Source organism: Blennius ocellaris (genome assembly GCF_963422515.1).
Source record: "Blennius ocellaris genome assembly, chromosome: 24".
Lineage (NCBI taxonomy): Eukaryota > Metazoa > Chordata > Actinopteri > Blenniiformes > Blenniidae > Blennius > Blennius ocellaris.
The window spans coordinates 5928469-5948842 of NC_137673.1; the positions used below are offsets into that span (position 1 = coordinate 5928469).

Genomic DNA, 20374 nt, shown 5'->3' on the forward strand with positions numbered 1-20374 from the left:
TCCAGTGAAGGGTTTTTACTATTCCTCTGTCTGTTGGATGCTAACTCCTCACAGAATATTACAGACGTCCCATTAGATTAGAGGTCTACCATGCACATCAAAAGGGTAATTTGCTTTGTGCCTCGTACTTCCATGCTACCACCGGAACCCCGTGTGAACTTTACACATTGGAGTGAAAAATCTCTCTCCATATATGTTTCAGCATCTTTTTTCCTGAATGACTGAACACTTGCGGTTGGTGTTCATTCACCAGATTAGGCTCAGGAAGGTGTTTTCATCCAATGAAATCTGTCCGGCGGTGTTACACAGCAGCTCTTCTGACTCCAGTGCAGGTAACTGCGCAAAGATTAGTGTGGTTATTAAACCTAAAAATGGTCCGGGGGCCAATTAAAATGTGGGGAAACTGAGCTTTAATAAATTGAGGGAATGAGTACTGAACATTTGGTCAAAGTGTTGAAGTGGAGTTGTCTTTTTGGTTAAGCAGATGGCTTTTAATTAAAGAGAGGTAGCTCTTTAATGGCTACGCTTGTTATTTGATTGGATGTTGGGGAATTTGAATTCAACATACTAACCCTTAAATACCACATTTTCTGTGTCTCCGTGCTTCTTTCCTGCTTTCTGAAAACCGATTGAACTGATTAGAACTGAAAAAAACTATGTGTGGTATCTGGAAGGCATTCGAGGTGAATATTATACGAAGTCTAAACTCATAGTGTAAACTGTCCTTCGACAGCAAGAAGCCTTAAAGAAAAAAAGATGTAAAAGAAATAGCGGGAGACATTGAACTTCGGGTTCTCGCAGTGCGTTGCTCTTCCATCCGTCGTACTCACAAACAGCCTGCTCTCATCTCCGAACTCCTCGTCCTCCTCGTAGACGACGAACAAACATTGCTCCGAGGAGCCCGATCGCACCTCAAACATGCTGACGTACACGCCGAAACACTCTCTAATGCTGTCACACACACACACACAACCAAAACAAGTACAGACGTCTGATATGAAAGACACACACACACACGCAGCACACACGTCGCCTCTAATGGGCAGACAAACAAAGGAAGGCTTATCAGGCTGCAAGGAGAACATTAATCTGCTTCTATTGTGAGGGGGGATCAACCCAGCGGGCGATGAGTGTGTGTGTGTGTGTGTGTGTGTGTGTGTGTGTGTCTAATCTGTCAAAGGCTGTGAATGTAACGCCGTCACTGACGGTAGCTGGAAGTGATGAGGAAGGGCACGATGGGAGGAAGAGGAGGACAGTGGCGAAAGAGAGAAAGTCCATTAGGAGCAGGTGTGGAGGTGAAGGAGGAGGAAATGGAGAAGAAGACAAACGATGGAAGCTCGGAGGAGGTTTGTTTTCAGGGTGTCTGTCGGTCTGTCGCTTTCTTATTAACGACTTCACGACATTGCTTCAACTTGGAGCGCCGTGACCATCACCATGCCGATGCTCCTCAACAAAACTTTGTACAATCAGACCAGTTCCTCTCTGACTCCAACTTTTCTTTTCTGTTCATGGACTTAGTGAAATAGCAAATACAAAATACCCACACCTTTCATACAATCATCCAACCGTCCAATAGTAAACCGTTTTTATCAGCGATTAAATGACAAATTGTGGTCATAGATGTGGATTTTGTTCTTGTTTTATGTTGTGTTTAATGTATTCTAGTTTCATGTTGTAAGTTTTATCCATGTCCTCCACTGTGCTTGATTGACGTTAGCTGTACCTCATTAACTCTCCAATCCTAATGTGTGTATATGTCCTGTCCTCAGTCCAGTCCAGTGCCAGTTTGTCTTTTCATAATGACGTCTCTTTATACTGTCCACTATGTGTTATAGCCTGGTTCCGGTCTATTTGCTCTCAACTTGAGCCTGATCTGCTCTTGTCATTTTGAATGACCCCAAATAAACTGGCTCAGCCAAGTGTCTCTGTGTCTTGTGCTTAATTTCCAACAAATCATTTATTTGGATGAAAACCAACCAGAGGATCAGGAAGGAAACATGATGAAAAAGGTCTATTTTTCCTCCTTCAGCCAGTTTGTGCAATTGAACAAGTGACGGGATTGAGCACAAAGAATCACCTGCTCTTATTGCTGAACTAATTGTGGACACTGGACTCTTATTTCATCTTATGGAGCACCTTTTGATGAAACCCCGGGCTTCAGTTATCTGAGCTCCTTAATCACACACCAGCACCAGAGATACAGATGCTTACAAAGCGTGTTAGTTTATGAAATGGTGACAGCGTTTCAAACTAATTAAAGTGCTTTTCTTCTGGAAGAATAGCTTGTGCCATGCCATTTTCAGAGTGTCACCATTCGCAGGCTTTTCTTATTGTGGAAAATCATGTTGTGGTCGACAGCCTTCAAATCGTAATTGGACTCTGCGTGTCAGAAACCGTAACATGAATTCAATGAGGAGAATTCAGCATCATAGGCCTTTAAAACAAATTTTAATGACTATCTTCTTTTTAATCTTTTGTAATAAATGCTGCAGAGGCATACTAATGATTATGTTGTCATGCAGTTGTGGTGGAAGGCACTTCTACCATGTTGCATCTCAATCTTATTGAATGTTCAGTGGAAATGAGTCGCACACTGCAGGCGTGACATGAAAATGTGAAATTTTTAGTCGATATTAGCACAAAAGTACAAACAATAAGACAAAAGCATCAACTAGCCCTCATGTGTGCAAATGTTGTTTTGATGGGACTTCTATCTGCACAACATGAGTCATTGATGTTTATTCACAGCGCGGAACTCGGAGAAATCAACCTCATTCTGTTTTACAGCCACGCAGGCTTTAATATGCTGTAATTGTCCTCTAATATTAAATTAAATCCTCACAAACACACACACGAAAACATGTTTTCAAGTCAGAAAGCAACAAGCTCAAGAGTTGTACATGTTTCTGGAGTTTCTCGAGATGTCAGAGGAGAAAGAGGAGCCAGCGATCAGCACGGACTAAAGTGTGCCACAAGAGACGCAACGGGCAAGAACAGTACCGGGAAAGGTACCGTTTAAGTTAAATGAGGGAAATACACAGCACATAGCTGTGTGTGAGTGTGTGCTCCTACCCTCGCCATGAGTTCATCCCATCGGGTGTTGAAGGCGTCCAGCTTCTGTTGAATCAGTTCATCCAGAACGCCTCCGTCCATCAGCGTCTGGGCCAGCTCTCGGATCTGGTTCCTGTTGTCCTCTGGGTGCCGCAGAAGAACCTCGAGGCTCTGAGCGTGCACACACAAACAAATAAAACAGCAATATGTGAGAAACCAGCATGTCTGGAAGCACATATCACTCAGGACACTTTGCTGGGTTGATTCAAGTTCATGCCGAGTTCTTTCACCTTAAACCTTCAAAAAACTGTTTATCTATTTCATTGATCCCATGTTCAGAGGACCTGGTCAAAGAATTCAGGTTGATTTCAGTTTGAAAGAGTTTAATTTTGCTTTTTAAAAGACCTGTTTGATAATCCATATCTGCTTTAAATAGAGCCCAGTTCTGTTCAAAACATATACAAATTAGTTGTCACACTTTCAAAAAGCAGCTCTTTTAAATCTTGTCTTTTTTGGTGGTAAAAGTTTGAGACTCCTGCACTGAAAGTGTTTCTGATGACATGCTAAAGGCTAAATGAGGCCGACTGCTTTCAAAACCAACGACTTCAGGGCTTTTTACACATTCTCAGAGGGTCTGCGGGCTGGAAATCCAGCTGAGTGGGCAGTTATTTGCATTTCTGCTGCTCTGTACTCAATTCAATGAGGGAATCCACCCGGGTTGAGAGGCTTAAAGCTTTTTGCATTGTTTAATCTCACTAAATCCACGGCTTTTACATCGTGAGGCGATCGACGGGGGCGCAGTTTTAGAAATTTAACAAGTTCAAACTCAATGTTCTCTTGGTGAAGCGGGAAGCCCTGCCCCCGTGTTCCTAATTGCAAAGATGCAACTTGAATTCATTTCACTTCACTTCCACTCTTCTCACATCGCAGAGAGGAGCCTGCATCTAATCTGTCTCTATGTCCTCCAAGCACCTGCGAGTATAATCTCACATATTTCTCTTAAATCAGTTGAAAATGAGTTTCAGAAGAAGCTCACATCGCACTTTCTCTTTGAATGAATCTGGCACTATCGCCAAACCTGCCCCAGGCTGCAATTTTCCCCTTTTTATTTGTATTCCTGTCACACTTCGTCGGCCTCACTTATCTTGTCTTTAGCTGCGCAGAATGCCGTTTTGTTTCAATAAAAACGTGCCCCGCTGTCTCCTTTTCATTACTTTACTGAGCTATATATATATTTTTTTTGGTCACTTTTCTAAATATTGTTGAGCACACATCTGGTCTTCAGCCTCCCAGTCATATTTTCATAAATGACATTTGTTTACAAAGAAGCAAAGAAAAGTGCAGTGAACTGATCTGAACTCCTTCACACTGCCACCTCTAGAGAGCCCCAGAAGTGAGAACTGAGCCGATTTTCCATCTAATAATTTCTCACAAAACAATTAATATACATTTAACATATATAACATAGATCTACTGCAGTTTGTGGAGTATAAGTCACACTTCTTTTGAGTCATTTGGTTGTTTATGTGACATATATGTCAAAATACAGTCGTCTAAACCATCTGCGACCACGACAAGCACCGCATTTATCATCCACTGAAAACAGAGTTGCGACCGACGTTAAACAGATCCCAGCATGTCATAAGTGTCACAGGTTGGATGATCTGACACACGCCTGTGAGTATGAGTCTCCCCGTACTCACATCCAGCGCCTCCTGCAGCTCCTCCGCTCTCCCTTGCAAGTTCTCCGTCTCGTCCAGCTTCTGCTCCAGCTGGTCCAGGAAGGCGTTCTCCTGCTGCAGGTAGGAGAGCAGCTCGCACCAGCATGCCCACACCTCCTGCAGACACACGCACAACAGCCCGATTATTAGGACTTTTCATGCATTCGAGGGAAGATCCAGAGCACAAACAGCGAATGAAGTGGAATCGCCAAGGACAGCCAGATGCCGGGTAATTATTTCTCGGGAAAATGAGGCGTGATGAGGGGAAGCAGGACGGAGGAGGACAGGGGTGAGGCGAGGTGAATAGGGGAAAGAAAAAAAAAACATGACTTGAGGCTGCAGGAGATGATTATGGATGCTACATTTTATTTCATATTGACTTATTCAGCACTGGGGCAGGCCATCGAAGCAGCATCTGTTCAACATCAGCATATTGGATGAGCAGATCAGCAACAGTTGTCGGGCTGCAGTTACTGAGGCAGCTGATTTTTATGGAACATGTGGAGATACAACCTTATTGTGAGCAGACTTCCCACTTTGAAATCAGAAAGAAACTAATAAAGCATGGTGATATTGTCAACAAACATTTGTTATTCCTTTTAATGTCAGCATTGTTTTAATGAACTCCTCTCGTGTTACCATTTTGACCATAAAAACTTAATTTGAACAGTTTGAGTTCTGTTATGAAAAATCTTTCCTTTTCTATAAATGTGATGATTAAAAACATATTTTGGAAGTTTTTAATCATCTTTATATATATACTTTTTGTTTATTTATCCTAAGAAACACAAGATAGTGTTTCATGACATTTACTATAAACACAATAATGAAAAATAACACACATTTTCTAGTGGTGGACAATATATGAATTAATCACATTTTCCTAATAGGTTTCTCATGTTAAAATAATATACTTGTGTGTGACACATTTTTTTCAGTGGTTTGAATTGCGCCGATAACTCATGATCATAAAAATCCATAAATAAAGACCTGGAGCCACCAGCGTACCTCCAGAGTTTTACATTTCCCGTCCAGGCGGCTGCACAGACGCTGGTAGTTGGCCGTCAGCACGTCCAGCTCCAAGCGCAGTGCATCGTGGGCCGTGGGCGGGGCTTTGGCGATGAAACTGTTGACGCTGTCAGTCAGGAGCTTGACCTTCAGCTCTTTGGAGTGGACCTCCTCCTGCGCTCTCTGAAATGTGGAAGGATTTTTGAAGATATGAGAGGGTGAACGTTGTCACTGTTCCAGCTTGGTGAGAAATATAAAGACTTAGAAGTACATCCAATTCAAACTTTACATAAAACTCAGGTGTTCCTCGAAAACCAGCCTGTTACACGTTGGTGAAAAGTCCCTTTGAAAACTCTGACAAGCTGCTGAATAAAAGGAAGCGTGTTCGTTTAGATGATCTTCCAAGTAGTTGGACGGGTGCACGAAATGGAAAAGGATAAAAGGGGGAGAGGAGACGACAGAAAGGCTGAATGGACGGAGGGACGGATTCACCGACACACCAATCGATGCCTCTTCTGTTGACACAGCCACAGTGTGAGAAGAGATGGAGGGAGCGAGTAAGCCGCCCGATCGATGGGATTAGGAGAGTGAACGAGTGAACACATTCACAAATGGAGTTTCCAAACATGGGAGTAAAGGAGGAGGAGGAGGCGGAGGAAGAGATTAACAGGAGCGAGCTGAACCAAATCAATTTCTAATTTTCAACTTGACTCTGAAGCAAACTTTTTGCATGCAGGGTGGGGTGAATGTCAAGGGTGGTGGGGGGTGGCTACAGCTGAAAGGGCTTTTGGGATATCGCAGAGCAAATAGCGCCAGAAATTTACATTACAAATACAGTTATGAAAGCCGAACAGGCGAAACAGGAGAATCGATGCGGTTTGATACGAAATAGACGAGAGTGGTGGGGCGGAAGATTGGAAAAGACACACAAAGCTGTGAGCGGGGGGACTGAGGGGGGATCGGGGGAGATAAAGAGAAGCGAAAAGGCTTCGACAATGGAAGGAGAGGCAGGTGGGTGCGTTTCATCGACCTGGAATTAACTGGGATGGCGAGGGAGCGGTGGCGACTGAACCCGGAGCGCCGCGTCACGGATTTACAGGGAAAAACCTCAGAGTCATGGAAAGGCAGCGCTCCGGCGGGAATAAACAATCGCTCAGCATATTTAGGCTCTAAAAATAAAGTGGATGAAAACACCACAAATGACATTCTCAGGAGAAATCAGTGAGCTGCTCCCAGAAAAACATCCGTTGAACTATCTGTCACCGAGGAATAATCGCATTGCAGCTAAACTGAGTCATAGATCTTCACATTAGTGCAATATTGGAAGAGCTGAGGCTTCTGATCTTCATCTTTGAATATATATATAATTTAGGGTAGTAAACATTGAGATTTAGCTCCTCTTTCTCTCATCAACACACCTTGAGCTCTTCCACGGCCTTGCGCAGCTCTTCGGGCGTCTTGTAGGTGAAGTCCCTCTCCAGGTAGTCCTCCTCAGCCTGGTTGATCCACTCCTGCATCTCCTGCATCTCCTTCCTCAGAGCCATGGTCTTGTCCAGGCCGCCTTTCAGAGCCGACTTCTTGGCGTAGGCCTGCGGAGGAGTGGAAGCACACGGCGTGACGAGCACTGGGCGGCAGATGGAAGCTGGGAGCCCAGAAGAACCCGGCCCACCTGCTTGCAGACGTTCTCCCACTGAGCGTTGAGTTCGTCCAGTTCTTTCTGGATGTGGATGGCAAACGGAGGCTCCGCCTCCTTCTTCAGGTACAGACCGACTTCGTTGATGCCGTTGACGCTGGGCTGGATGGTGTGGATGTCGTTCACCAGCGCCTGGCCAATCAGAGAGCAGGGTTACACACCTTCTCGTGTGTTGGTGACACGCGGGGGTCAAACTGTGGCGTCCTCACGGTGCACTGCTCCAGCTGCTTCTCCAGAGCCTCCGAGTCGCCCAGTGCCGGCCATTCCTCGTTCAGGAAGACGTCCACATCTGCCATCCACTTCTTTAAAGTCTTCACGTCATTCTGAAGGAGAAGCGGAGGTTCTCACACACTGTTGACGATCAGAAGGCTGGAAACTCGCCTCGGTCGCAGGTTTACCTCAAACTGCATCAGCTTGGCCATGAGCTCCTGGATTCTCTCGGCGTTGTCCGTCAGTGTGGCGCCCAGGCGCCGCCAGCGTGACATGATGGCGTCCATCTCCATGCGGTATCTGCAGCGGCACGGCACACGTTTTTAAGAGAGGTTCTCGATATAGAACAGTTCTATGGAGTAATGGTGAGTACGTGCAGAAGTTTTGGCCTTAAAGTGGCAAAAATGGATTTTAAATCACTTCTAACATTTATCTCTGTCACGGTGGAAAATTAACCGTAACCATTAATCAAGTTCTTCCTCTGTGTCTGAGTCTTACTTCTGGCTGATGTCTGGTGGAGCCTTCTGGAAGACCTGCTCCACCGTGGAGGTCAGGTAGTCCACCTCGCCCTGGTGTTCGGACAGTGCCACCTGCAGAGCCTGGGGGCACACCAAACACCACAGGGGGTCAAGTCCGGTGCAGTGAAGAAATAACCACGGTCTGAGCTCGGGACGGACTGAAGAGCATCTGTAACACCATCCTGAATTATTCGGACGCTCGATAGAAACGATGGGTAACGAGGGGAAAAGCTCCCGAGAACTTTAGAAAAGTTGGAGCTACGCCACAGAAATAAGTTGTGAAAGTTACAGCGAAGATCGAGTCTGAACTGCTCATAAATACAAGCAAAAAGCTGTCTCAAGCTTATTTCCAACAAATAGAGAAATTAATGTGGGCATACATTAGGAAGAATGTTGGTTCTTTTGGGAACAAATGGGACCACGAGAGAATAAACGCTTCAATCTCTTGCCTTTCAGGAGGTTAAAAAAAAAAACTTTCGGCTTTTCTGCACACAGTCCATCCGGTTACAGTGCAGAGCCTGCAGCACTGCGAGAACACTACTATGAAGAATTATATTCAGCAGGAGCCATATGACGTTGTTACGGGTCGGGGAAGTGTTGTACTGAGTAACGAGCACCAACTGAAGACAGGAACGACACAAAGAGAAAACCAGAATTTAACTCAAGGACTTTCTGCAGGGACACACAATAAGAACAAGATGGAGGACGTTCCACTGGTAAGGGAGATGTAACTGAGGGGCAGTGAGTGAGTGAGGCCTTCAATAACTTCTGCCAGCAGCTGTGGATCAAATTCATAAAAACCAAACAGGTTTTTAAAAGCTGCTGCAGATCAGCACTGAATAAAACACCTCGCAGCTTGAATCGTTCCCCTCCACTAATGAGAATAAGAGCAGAGGCTTTCATTTTGATAGGAATATCATTTTGATTGCACGCACACACACATCCACGCGCGGAAATCCTGTCTTTATAAGCAGCGAGAGGGGAAACATTTGTGCAGAAAATTAATGAGGGCATATCAGTATGCAGGAGGAATTCCTCATTATTATCTACAATCAGCTTTAATTAATCTCAGACTACAAGGTCTGAACTTCCTGCTACGCTAAAACACTGTTATCCAGTTTACTGAGGGACCAGCACACACACTCTCACACACACACACTCATGCACACATGCATGGAAACATACATGCACACAAGTGCATGTGGATGAATAAACGACACCGGCATCGGCATATATAAAGTTGAACAGAAGCACATGCATGCACACTTGCACATATGAAGATACAACCGAACACACATCGATGATACTGGTGTACACAAGAACACACGTTGGCACAGAGACATGAGCACATTGATGTACAAGCAAACACACACATGCATGTGTGCGCACACATAAACTAAAGAATTTCCTAACGTATGCACGCAAGAACACACACACACACACACACGCACACACACACACACACACACACACACACTTTAATCCATGTTGTGACCTTGACTTCAGTCAAAGATAAAAATCAAACAGAACAACAGATGACTTTTTATTCTTTTGACCCAAAATGCAGATCAACAATAAAAACACAAAAAGGTGCACATTCAGTTTTGTACTGTATGAACTTTGTACTGGTGCACAGACTAGACACACACACACACACACACACACACACACACACACACACACACACACACACACACACACACACACACACACACACACACACACACACACACACACACACACACACACACACACACACACACACACACACACACCTATTTGTCTGAGCTCTGCAGGTGTGTGTCCATGCAGATACTGTGATAAACAGAGACATTGATTTGCTCCACTGGGATTTTGCTCACCCGCCTCTCATAATTGCCAAATGTAGACGAACACTCACTCACACGCACACACTCACACACACACAGGCCTGCTCCTGCATGTTAAGCAGTATTGCAGTGAGCTGCTGTTTCCCAGGTGTCATTTCAAGCCAACGAAGAGGAAAACAACACAACAAGGGAAAAACGAGTAAAAAGGAACTTTGAAAAACTTTGATAAAGAACTACTTGGGAAAAGTCGCAAATAGCATCTTTTAATGAAGTAAATATAATCAGGTAGAAACTACACATCCCTAATTGTTACTTTACCATATTTAAGTTTATAACATAACAGTGATATGTTCCGAGCATGGCAATAGATAAAGTACATTCTTACAACAAAAATCTGCCAATTTGCTCACGAACACGTCTTTATTTTTTAAATATATATTTGACAGTACCTGTATTTTAAGGCTATTTTCCAAAATGTCACAGCATTAGTTTGGATTTAGCACTAAATTCAGGACAAATACATACACGTACCACTTGGAAACTCAAACCAAAATGACCTTAAAAGAACAACGCAGGTCCTTTGGAGACTGGAGTGGTGACTGTTGATGTCACGCTGATGATATCAGATTCACACTAGCTTGTGTGTATGAAGTGCGCTCCTGGTTAATGGAGCGTGTCATCTGTTTTCTCCTGCTACATCCAAGAAGATCCTTTTAAAAGAGTGCTGCTTTGGCACTTTGGCATCACCAGTGGTAATATAACTTTACAGCTTGTAGTAAAAACTGATTACAGTGTTATACGGCCTCGGAGGAGCGTGGAGCTGCTCCTGTTTTGGCATTTTACAGGGTTTTGTGAATAGATCCAAGCAAAGAGCAGACAAAATAACACAGAGCCCCGGGCAGCTAAATCACCAATGGCTACACCACAGTGCCGGGCATAAGCCCAAATAAATTCCCCCAAAAAACCCAGTTAAAAGTTTAAAGTCAGCCACACGAGTGTGTTACTTAAGCGATTTAAACTTCCTGGTCAGAAACCACCAGAAAACGATCATGAGATTGAGTCACAGAAATCTAAGGAAGTTAAAAGGCTCGCCAGCTAAAATCAGCTTGTGAGGATTCCAACAGCTGCGGAATGTGGAGACTTGTACGTACCTGAACGTCCTTCAGCCTCTGCTCCATGACCGGATACTCGGTGACGGCCGTGGATGGGACGGCCAGCTTGGCCTCGCACTGCTGTAACCATGCCAACAGCGTGGATATGGTGTCTTTATAGCGAGCCGGCGGGAGGCTTTCCAAAACTAGAGGCAGAAAGAGAGAGGATGGATAGATGTTAGGGAGAGTGGCTCTGATCCCAGGATGTCATGACTGGCTCATTTCCTTTTAACTGTGGCTTTGGGTGTTTGGTTGCACAGGGAATATTTAAAAGGCTCGTTTTTCTGTGCGCTTCTGCAACCAAGGACACACCATGTATGGAGGATTGGTATTTCTGCACGACACCTGAAGGGGAGATCATCATCAGCTGCTGCTCTACTGTTTCCCCTCTTTACCGACACAAATCTCCCTGATTCAAGCCTGATATGAAGATGGGTGTTCGCTGGAGTTCCATCAGTTGGTAGGAGGAAGATGCTCTATACGTATGATGTCAGTGAGTTACTTTCTCGCCGCTTTTTGAAGTTGACTTGTCCCATTTTGACGCGTTCTCTGCACAACGCCACGGCTGCGCCGAATGCTAATGGAACGAACCGACGTGAACGAGACACGCTGACCCGGCGTGAACCGACGACACAGCGTTGTGTTCGGCTGTCAGCGTCTTCCTCTCCTCCCTCACGCTTCTTTTTCACCGGTGTCGTTTCCTCGGCGGCTCCCTCGTTTCTCTCGCTCATTGATATAAATAGCTGTCGGCTCCCGTGCTGTCGACACGTCCGTCCGACTCGGCTGCTCTCGTCTTGATGGGCGCCGCATTCACATTCTTTGTCTGCCTCATTAAGTCTCGTTGTTTCTCCCCCGAGAAAGACACACACACACGCACGCACACACACACACGGTCTACCAGTACAAATTGGACTAAATGACTCACTCATACTCTCAGGTTGTGCTCTCCATGAAGAAAAGGAAAATGACGAATACAAAAAATATTGATAGTTTTCTGGTGTTTTAAAAAAAAGAAAATAAATATTTATATTTCACATATGAATTTCAGGGAACGTGAATGTGCTGTTAACCATCAGAATGTCAGAAGCTTCCGAGGATCGCTGGTTGTTTCTGATAGTCATAAAAATACTGCTTAATTAAAAGGAAAGTTCCAACAATGGGGATACACTTGATGTTTCTTACCATCAAGTGAACTCAGACTTTCCCAACTGGTAAATTCCTGGTTTAAATTTCTCAACCCCACTAGAATGTAGTAAAGCATCATCCAATAGAAGGCTGAATCATCAGTGTAGGATATAGACGTCTTGGCTTTCATATGTTTTAATTGTCCTTTCATACAAAAAACACAATAAATATCGGTGCTTCACTCTGTTCGTCAGCAAATAAAATGTGTTCACAGCTTTTCTACAAATATATGGAGCAGAAGAGTGGAACTTGGCTCCTGTGGAGGTTTAAATCAGCAATTAAACACGACTGGCAGTGCTCTGAAAGTCATCTCGCGTTTCCCCTGATTCCTTTTTAATGAAAATGAAGCTGCTTTAAATGCCAATTCAGCTTTGCTTGTTAACATTCATTCTACTTTTATTTATAATATCTGAAAGGTCTTCAGAGAAAATGAACCTGCAGAGAAGCAATGCAATTTGTCTGAATGAGACAGCCTCAAAAACAGCAAATTAATCTGCTTGTGCCTGGATTCAGCTTGTTAGTACATATACATTAGAACGGCTGTGGTGAGAAATTAACTGAGACAATCTCAGCGGAGCCTCAGCGAAGAAGCTTCTGGCTCCAGATTCATATTTAATGTGAGCACAAGAGTTCGACTTATTATTGCTCCTTCTGTAGCAATGAAGCTTGTTTTGTATGTAATGTATGTATGCATGTATGTATTTATTTATAGTTTCCTGCTGTTAACTTGACACATAATGAACCTGTGAATTATCTTGATTATTAGATCAGTAATTAATGTCAACTCAGTTTGTCTGTATTCTCTAATGTAGAAAAAGCCACAAATGAACAACATAACGCCTGAAGTTAGAAAATTACATTAACTAAATAATTAATAAATGATTTGTGTGAGTCAGCATTTTCATACATTTGACAGGTTAGTATGAGCATTAATTCATTCTTTCTGTGTAATTGCCACTATTACTTCACTGTGAGGGAGCGCTATTAAAATATTTGATTTGTAAATGGTGCTTCAGATGAAAACAATGTTCATAAGTGCAGCAGAATGAGTGAAGGAAGTCATGTGGACGTGTGCAACAACCTCCAGAGGTAAATACTCTATGTCTCCTCTGCCGCCTCACCCAGCTGCAGCTGCCTCTCCCTGGCCCTCAGATCCTCCAGGACCTTGTGGTAGTGCTCCTTGAAGGCGTTGATGTCTGCGTCCAGGAAGGCCGACGGGTCCTCCTCCCCTTCCTTCTCCTTCTTCAGCTCCTTCAGCCTCTGCTCCAGCGCCTCCACCTGAGGCTGCAGGGCGGCCAGGCGGGCCACCTCCTCCTGCAGGGGCGTCACAATACCAATGAACAAGTGGAGTGTTCTCATTTTCCAAGCGCCAATCCATTGAGCGAATGCTTAATCAGGTCAATTCTTCAGAAATGTTTAACTATAGTTCAGATGCTAATGAACGGGAAGCCAAGCAGGAAATTGGACCAGCTCAGCAAAACTGAAACGATTTCTGCTCGGTTCAGTTTGTCAAGTTTTTTTTTCACAGTCTGAGGTTCCTAAACTTTACGAAAAGCCAGCGTGACCCCCATTAACTGCATTACCATGGTATCACGAGCATAATTCTTAATCCAATTGATATTCATCATCTAATCCAAGACAGCTGAGAAATGGCACTTACATAACTCTGGTACGAAGCACATTTTAGAGCCGTTCTTCTCTACTTTGAGACGTCTGATTTGGATGAAATGATTTCTTCTTTTAGCGACAGCCGCTGCGTCCGTCATCTTTTTTATGATAAACTGCATTACCACTGAAAACAGCATTTAATAGTGAAACAAGTTTTAACGAGCAAACTTAAGCGGAATGCTCGTGACTGAAAATGAACGTGTGGTTGTGTTTCCTTTTAAAAACCAGAGTAGTGAGCGATCGATGGATGATGGATGGATGGAGAGATCGGTGATAGATGGACAGTTCATTTACTTTCTTGGATTTTATGTTCTTTGATTAAATGCAGTGAAAGCTGAGCGTCTCATTGCACCGCCTGTTGTTACAAAGTTGAACTGCAAGTCTGATTAATTTCTTAGATTATTATTTCAGGCGATTTATCTATACGCCTTACAGAGCGCTTGTATCATTGATAACCTCCGCCGACTGTTTTCATAAGCTAACAGTTGTTGGCGAGATCCGCCGCTGGCAAGGATGTTTGAAAAGTTTCACTAAACATTTTTTTTCTGGCTGCTTAATATGAAGATTATACAGACATCAATATGTGGGAGGAAGTGTGCATTTGTGTGTATGTGGAAACGAGGGAACGTGTGGGCACAGGAGAACCTTGTTTATGGGTGGAAGTGTCTTTGAAGAAAAAAATCACATTTTAACTGAACTCCATCTTCTGTTTTCCTCACAGCTTCACGTTTCCATCTCCTCTTTATTCTCCGTGCTGATGACTCGCTTCTTCTTTACCATTTCCCTCTGCTGTGTCGACAGCATCTCTGCTGATTTTAAGTTTGTTTGTGCAGATTATTGTTCCGGTAGTGTCGAAATGTCGCTCACTGCTCCGCTGCTGAAGCTACCCACTCATTAAACGGTACACGAGGGAATATTCTCCCATTGAACACTATAAAAAAATACCAACAACTCAAACCACCTTTACAAATCTTCACCCCAAAATCTAGTACTACAAAAATAACTAACAATTTTTGCATTTTAGATTACTTACAACTTATTTTTGCCTTTTTGCCGCTGTGTTTTTCAGCGATGGTCCAGTCTTGTAAATCCAACATTAGAATCTGTCCCCAGAGGTTGAATCCCTTCTTGTAAAGCTACTTTGGTTCTACAAATTGTAGTCACTCGCAGTGACTTTTTTTAGTCAAGCTTGTTTTGGTGTAAAGACGCGGACTGAAGACAAACTGGTTATAACAGTGGACACAAGTGGAATTATTTGAACTTTGCTTGAAGTGGTTTTTTTGTGACGTGCCAGGGAGGGACGTCAGTACAGGAGCATTCTGATTCTTCTGAGGTCTTTTCACAAGGTTCTGAACGACAGAAGACATTCATAGAAAATCTCCACACAAGTGCAGCTGAAAGCTGAAGTTAGCCTGGGTCAGTCAAAAGGGAAAAGCTAAGCAAAGCGACTATGCTGGTTACACTAAGTCAAATCTGTTTTAAGACGTTTGTACTGTCCAACAACAAGGATATGCTACATCTACTGGTCAGCTTTACTTACCTTAAAAATAATAGTTTTCATTAAGCTTGTTCTGGCCCAAACATCCACAAATATGAAGTACGGGTAATCCTGTAACTAGCTATTTCCCGTAAGGTGAACACAAGATACTTTACTTAGACTACAATGATACTACTTAAGAGGATTTTGACTCGTAACTGAGGTTTTAGCGATCGGAGTTTAGAGGGAGTGCAGTACTTACAGCCCAATGCTGTGACAAGCAGGAGCGTGAAAAAACAGAAATTCACACAAACCGAATAGATAAATAAAACCAGCGTTTTAAGTTCAGTCAAAGAAGAGAAAAAAAGAAGAAAAAAAAAAGCGGCGTTTAAACACATTGTGTTCGTAAATAAAAGGATTTAAACAACGAATGAGAAGTGGATTTTGAAGAATAGAAAGTCAGAACTGGTCACTCACCCGACATCGGTCCAGTTGGACCTTGAGTGGTTCTGGTTCGGATGCTGGAGGCGCCTGGACCTTGAGCCAGTTCTCACTGCCGTCCACCGCCTGCTCGCACTGCTCGTACAGGCTGTAGAAGGCCAGCACCTGCAGCACATCACAGCGCAGGTTATTCTGCAGACTGTTCAGAGAAAACCACGGCTCAACACTCAACTGTCAGTTTCTGCCGTATGCAGACGATGCTCAGCACCTGAAGACACTCTTTACATGTGCAGGACTCAGTCCCGTCCCCCCGGAAAAAACCCTTTTCTGAGATTCGTTAGCGTAGATAACGTGCGTACCTTTGTCTGGTAAGCTAGCCAGGCCAGCCTGTCCGCGAGCAGGGCGCAGAATCCCACCCAGCGCTGGTTCAGCTGATCCGCCGCCTGGGCGATGTCATCAGCGCGGCTCCCCTCTGTGATGGCGGTGGAAGTGGAGGTCGTGGGCAGACAGAAAGAGAAAACACCAACTGTCACATGCACACACACTCTGATACGCACTACAAGCATCGCAGTGTGCTCCAAGTCAGCCGAGGCCAGACGCCCACCCCGGAAAGTGCTCGCTAATCACAGCGCCGCAAGCACGTTGTGTGCTAATTGGCAGTTTTCGATGTAAACGGCCAATTTAGAGTAAAAAAATAAAAAATAAAAGCGAGAGTTTGGAATCAATGCCGGAGTTGTACAAAAGAGGGATTTGAGAAAAGGGCGACGTGAACTCAATGGGCTGCATGTTAATTGGAGCAGGAGGAGGCGGCGTCCTGCCTCACACGTCTCATCTGCTGAGCAAACAGCCCTCTTCCTGTAATCCCACCTCGCCGTACCCCGGTGATGTCAAACACTCAGACGCCCTCCAGGACCCGGAGATGTTTGTCAGATGAGTGGCCATCACTTCTGACCCTTTCATACGAAATTCACCAATTTTAAACATTTGACAGCTGTAAAATCTCCTTAAATAAAAATGTTTTTAACTCTGAAATAAACCAAAATGTTTTTTTCTTCTCAAAAATTGTTGCTGTCAAACAAAACATATTACTTTCCTGCTCTGTGAAACATTTAGTTCAATTAATATCAGATACGCTGTTAATATATTCCAACTATATCTGGATGTTTGGCTACACTGATTAGCTATATATTATATTTGTTTATTTATTCGATCAGCAACATCCGGCTTTACCTCTATTCACCTTTTGTAACTTTATTCAAAGGGATAAATATACCAGGAAATATGAATCTGCATAGTTTCTATTTGGTGTTTATTCCTGACCTTTTAGCATATTTTCTATTTATTATCACGTTTTTGTCATTTATTTATTTACTGCTTTATCCTGGCAGCTATCTGATTAAAATGTCATATTCTGTGCTTTGTTTGAGTTTGGTAAATCAGGTTAAATTTTCTTAATTATTAATTCTCGTGTGTAGTTTTTCTGAAAACTGCAAAGCGAAAGTAGTAAATACCGTTTCTACGTTCTCCCACTGAAACATCCTTAATCTGCTAACAGATATCTGCTGAAAGAAAGTTGAAATATTCAGATTAAGGCTCTATGAAAAAAGGTACTCAAGTACCTTTTTTAAGGTACGAGTGAGGAAATGAATTTTGCAGGGCAGTGGGGTCGGAGGGGTGTCAAACACAACGTTAGTGTATCTGACCAAGAGTAGAATTGATCAACTCCAGTAAATCCAGGCAGGAAAATGTCAAGCAATCGATTCTGAGAGTCTGTAAACTGGGTTAAACCGATAAAAATGAATGAGATGATGAAACGAATGTAATACATCCAAGTATCTCGGTTGATTGGCCACGGTTTACGGCCAAGTGATTTATTGAGTGAGAACAAATCAGAAGGTATTGATGATTTCCAAATACAAGAGAAGCCAAACAAACTTCAAATAGAAGAGAAATCCAGCATGATATCATACTGGAGCCGATCAATATCCAGTACAGAAGAATATAAATCTTTCAGCAGATTAGGGTCAAAAAGGCATAATGTTTTCACTATTTTTTTTTTTTAAAAAAGAAGAAAATAAGAAATGGCAAAAGGTTGAAGTTACACACAACTGGTTCAGGTTTTGTGCAAATGTATTTTTTTGATATGTTCTCAAATTTAGGAATATCTTTAAAGATGCTACAACTTTACAAATTATGACCACGTCCGTTCAAACTGGGGTTCCTGAACTAATGTAGAGAAGCCAGATACGATATGAAGTGGCTCCTTTCGAGTCCATAAAATATCAAAACACAAAACTGACAAGAGCAAATCCCCTTGTAATTTCTTCCAAGCGTCTGCTGGAGAACTTGAGCTGTATGCTGACGATGTGACGGTTTACACACCATTAAACTACGGGCCCGGTCCAGGAAAGTGGAGAGCTTTTTCACTTCACACTCAGCTCTCATCAGCGAGTTGTGAAATGCTCTGGTGCGTTTGAAGGTCAGAGTGGAAGAAAAGGTAAAGTGAGAGGTATGAATGGAACGTTCCTGCGCTTTCAGAAAACCCCAACAATCGCACAAGGACAGAGGAGAGGACGGACGAGAAGAAACATCTTTCTCTCCCTCTATCAGGGTTTCTATGGAGACAGGGAGAGAGGGTGGGACAGGTGGAGGCGTTGCCATGGGGACAGACGGGGTGTGCGCATGTGTGTGTGTGTGTGCATGGGAATGAGTATGTGAGCGTGCGCGTTACCCTGCTCGACCAGGGTCTGCGCCGTGCGAGTCGCCTCCTGGAGCTTTCGGTACTTCTCCGGCCGCTCTCGCTCTATCGCCTGCAGCAAAGAAAGGGGGGAGTCAAGGAGGGAGGAGGAGGAGGAGAAGGAGGAGGAGGAGAGACAACAGGAACAATTATTATTTATTTCTGAAGAAAGATTAACACTCTCTCAGAATCAATGTCCAATTCACAGCGCGAGTGAACACCAGCAGGAGGTGGTGTCGCTTCATCAGCCTCTGATCGTACTCTGCTGTGACATTTACAGCTGTCTGCACACTGGTGGTCACTTTCTGCACAAGACTGATCGTCAGGAGGGAAACGCTCGCGCTGCTCCCCGCCGGTGGTTGACTTCTGCTCTCTTGTAGTGGCTTTCTGTTTTTGACTTGCCGTTTGCGGATTCATGTTGTCAGTTTTGCATCCGTGTTGAGGCTTTTGCATTAACGCAGTGACTATTGTATTGGTTGTGTGGCCTTGAAAGTCATAGTTTTAGCTTTTACGCTTGATCTAGGGCTTTTACACTCATGACGTGGCATTTACATTCATGTTGTGGTTTTTACACTTGTGCTAGGGCTTTTACATTCATATTGTGGCTTTGGAACTTTGCATGTGGCTTTTACATTTGCGTTGTGACTTGTGTAGCTGGTATAAATTTTTTTACAGATTGTGTCGTGTCTTTAGCACTTCTGGGCTTTATATTTGTGTTGTGGCTTTTATATACCTGTGTGGCTTTTGCAATTTTGTTTTGGAATTCAAAGAATGTTTTGGTTTTTATGTCTGTGTGTAGTATTTGTGTTTGTGTTGTGGCTTTATTATTTGTGTTGTGGCCTTCGTATTTCTACTGTCGCGGTTTTGTATTCTTGTTGTGGCTTTTGTTATAGCCTTTGCATTTTTGTTGGAGCTATTATATTTGTCTTATGGTCAAACATGGAAAAGCTTAAATTGCAATTTTTTCCCTTTATTTTAAAGAATTTACATCACCTTTAGCTTTCATATGGCAAATGATGCAGAGACCTTTTCTTTCTAAGCTCGGTGTGATGTGTGGCTTCTACAAGCTGCCGCAGAAAGCAGAAGTCATCACTTTTCATCGTCTACTAAAGCGTATGGATCATTTGTAGAGTTGGCAGTTAATTTCGCCACAAGCGGAGCTTAAAAGCTTCACATGCTGCTCATTGTTTATGAGGCCGAGCGACGGTTTTGTGTGTAATCCATTCATTAGGAATGATCGGCTGGGACATTTAGAAAACGCTGACTAACATTTACACCCTTTTGTGTTTATCTGATGAGAAACTCGGTGCATGAGTGAGTCACTGATCAATTCTTTCATAAGTCTGTCTAATTTCTTTTGAATGTTTTTCTGTGAGTGGATTTATAGCAATTATTTTTGCCTTCTAATTGAATGCAGGCACAGTTGCCACTCAATCAAATCAAGAACTGATCAAGAACAGCAGAACCATCACATTTCATTGAGATCATTTGAAATGATCAATATCATTAAATCTAAGATATTTAATAAAGTTAGAATTCAGAAGTAAATCCAGATAAGTCTGTGAAGTCATTTAAAACAAAGTTTGTGTCCAAATCATCTTGAAAAAGTATGAAAAGTGATAGAAACTTAAGGGACTGTTTGTACAATTGAAGTAATTCTACTGGTGGACATTAGAAGGCGATAC

At 43.3% G+C, this 20374-nt stretch overlaps 1 protein-coding gene across 1 annotated transcript in view; it reads right to left on the reverse strand.

The window, feature by feature from the left end:
- The window catches only part of LOC308147571 (dystrophin-like), a gene marked incomplete at its 3' end in the record, with an annotated part of 178415 nt that overhangs the window by 34600 nt on the left and 123441 nt on the right, over positions 1-20374 (reverse strand). Inside the window, exons 21-33 of the mRNA XM_080519799.1 lie at positions 18684-18762; positions 16312-16424; positions 15989-16117; positions 13488-13680; positions 11182-11327; positions 8182-8282; positions 7872-7983; positions 7683-7796; positions 7450-7605; positions 7199-7369; positions 5781-5963; positions 4755-4889; positions 3073-3222 (exon numbers count right to left, since the gene is read on the reverse strand). Coding sequence (XP_080375925.1) covers positions 3073-3222; positions 4755-4889; positions 5781-5963; positions 7199-7369; positions 7450-7605; positions 7683-7796; positions 7872-7983; positions 8182-8282; positions 11182-11327; positions 13488-13680; positions 15989-16117; positions 16312-16424; positions 18684-18762 — 1782 coding nt within the window. The remainder of the gene's footprint in view (positions 1-3072; positions 3223-4754; positions 4890-5780; positions 5964-7198; positions 7370-7449; positions 7606-7682; positions 7797-7871; positions 7984-8181; positions 8283-11181; positions 11328-13487; positions 13681-15988; positions 16118-16311; positions 16425-18683; positions 18763-20374) is intronic.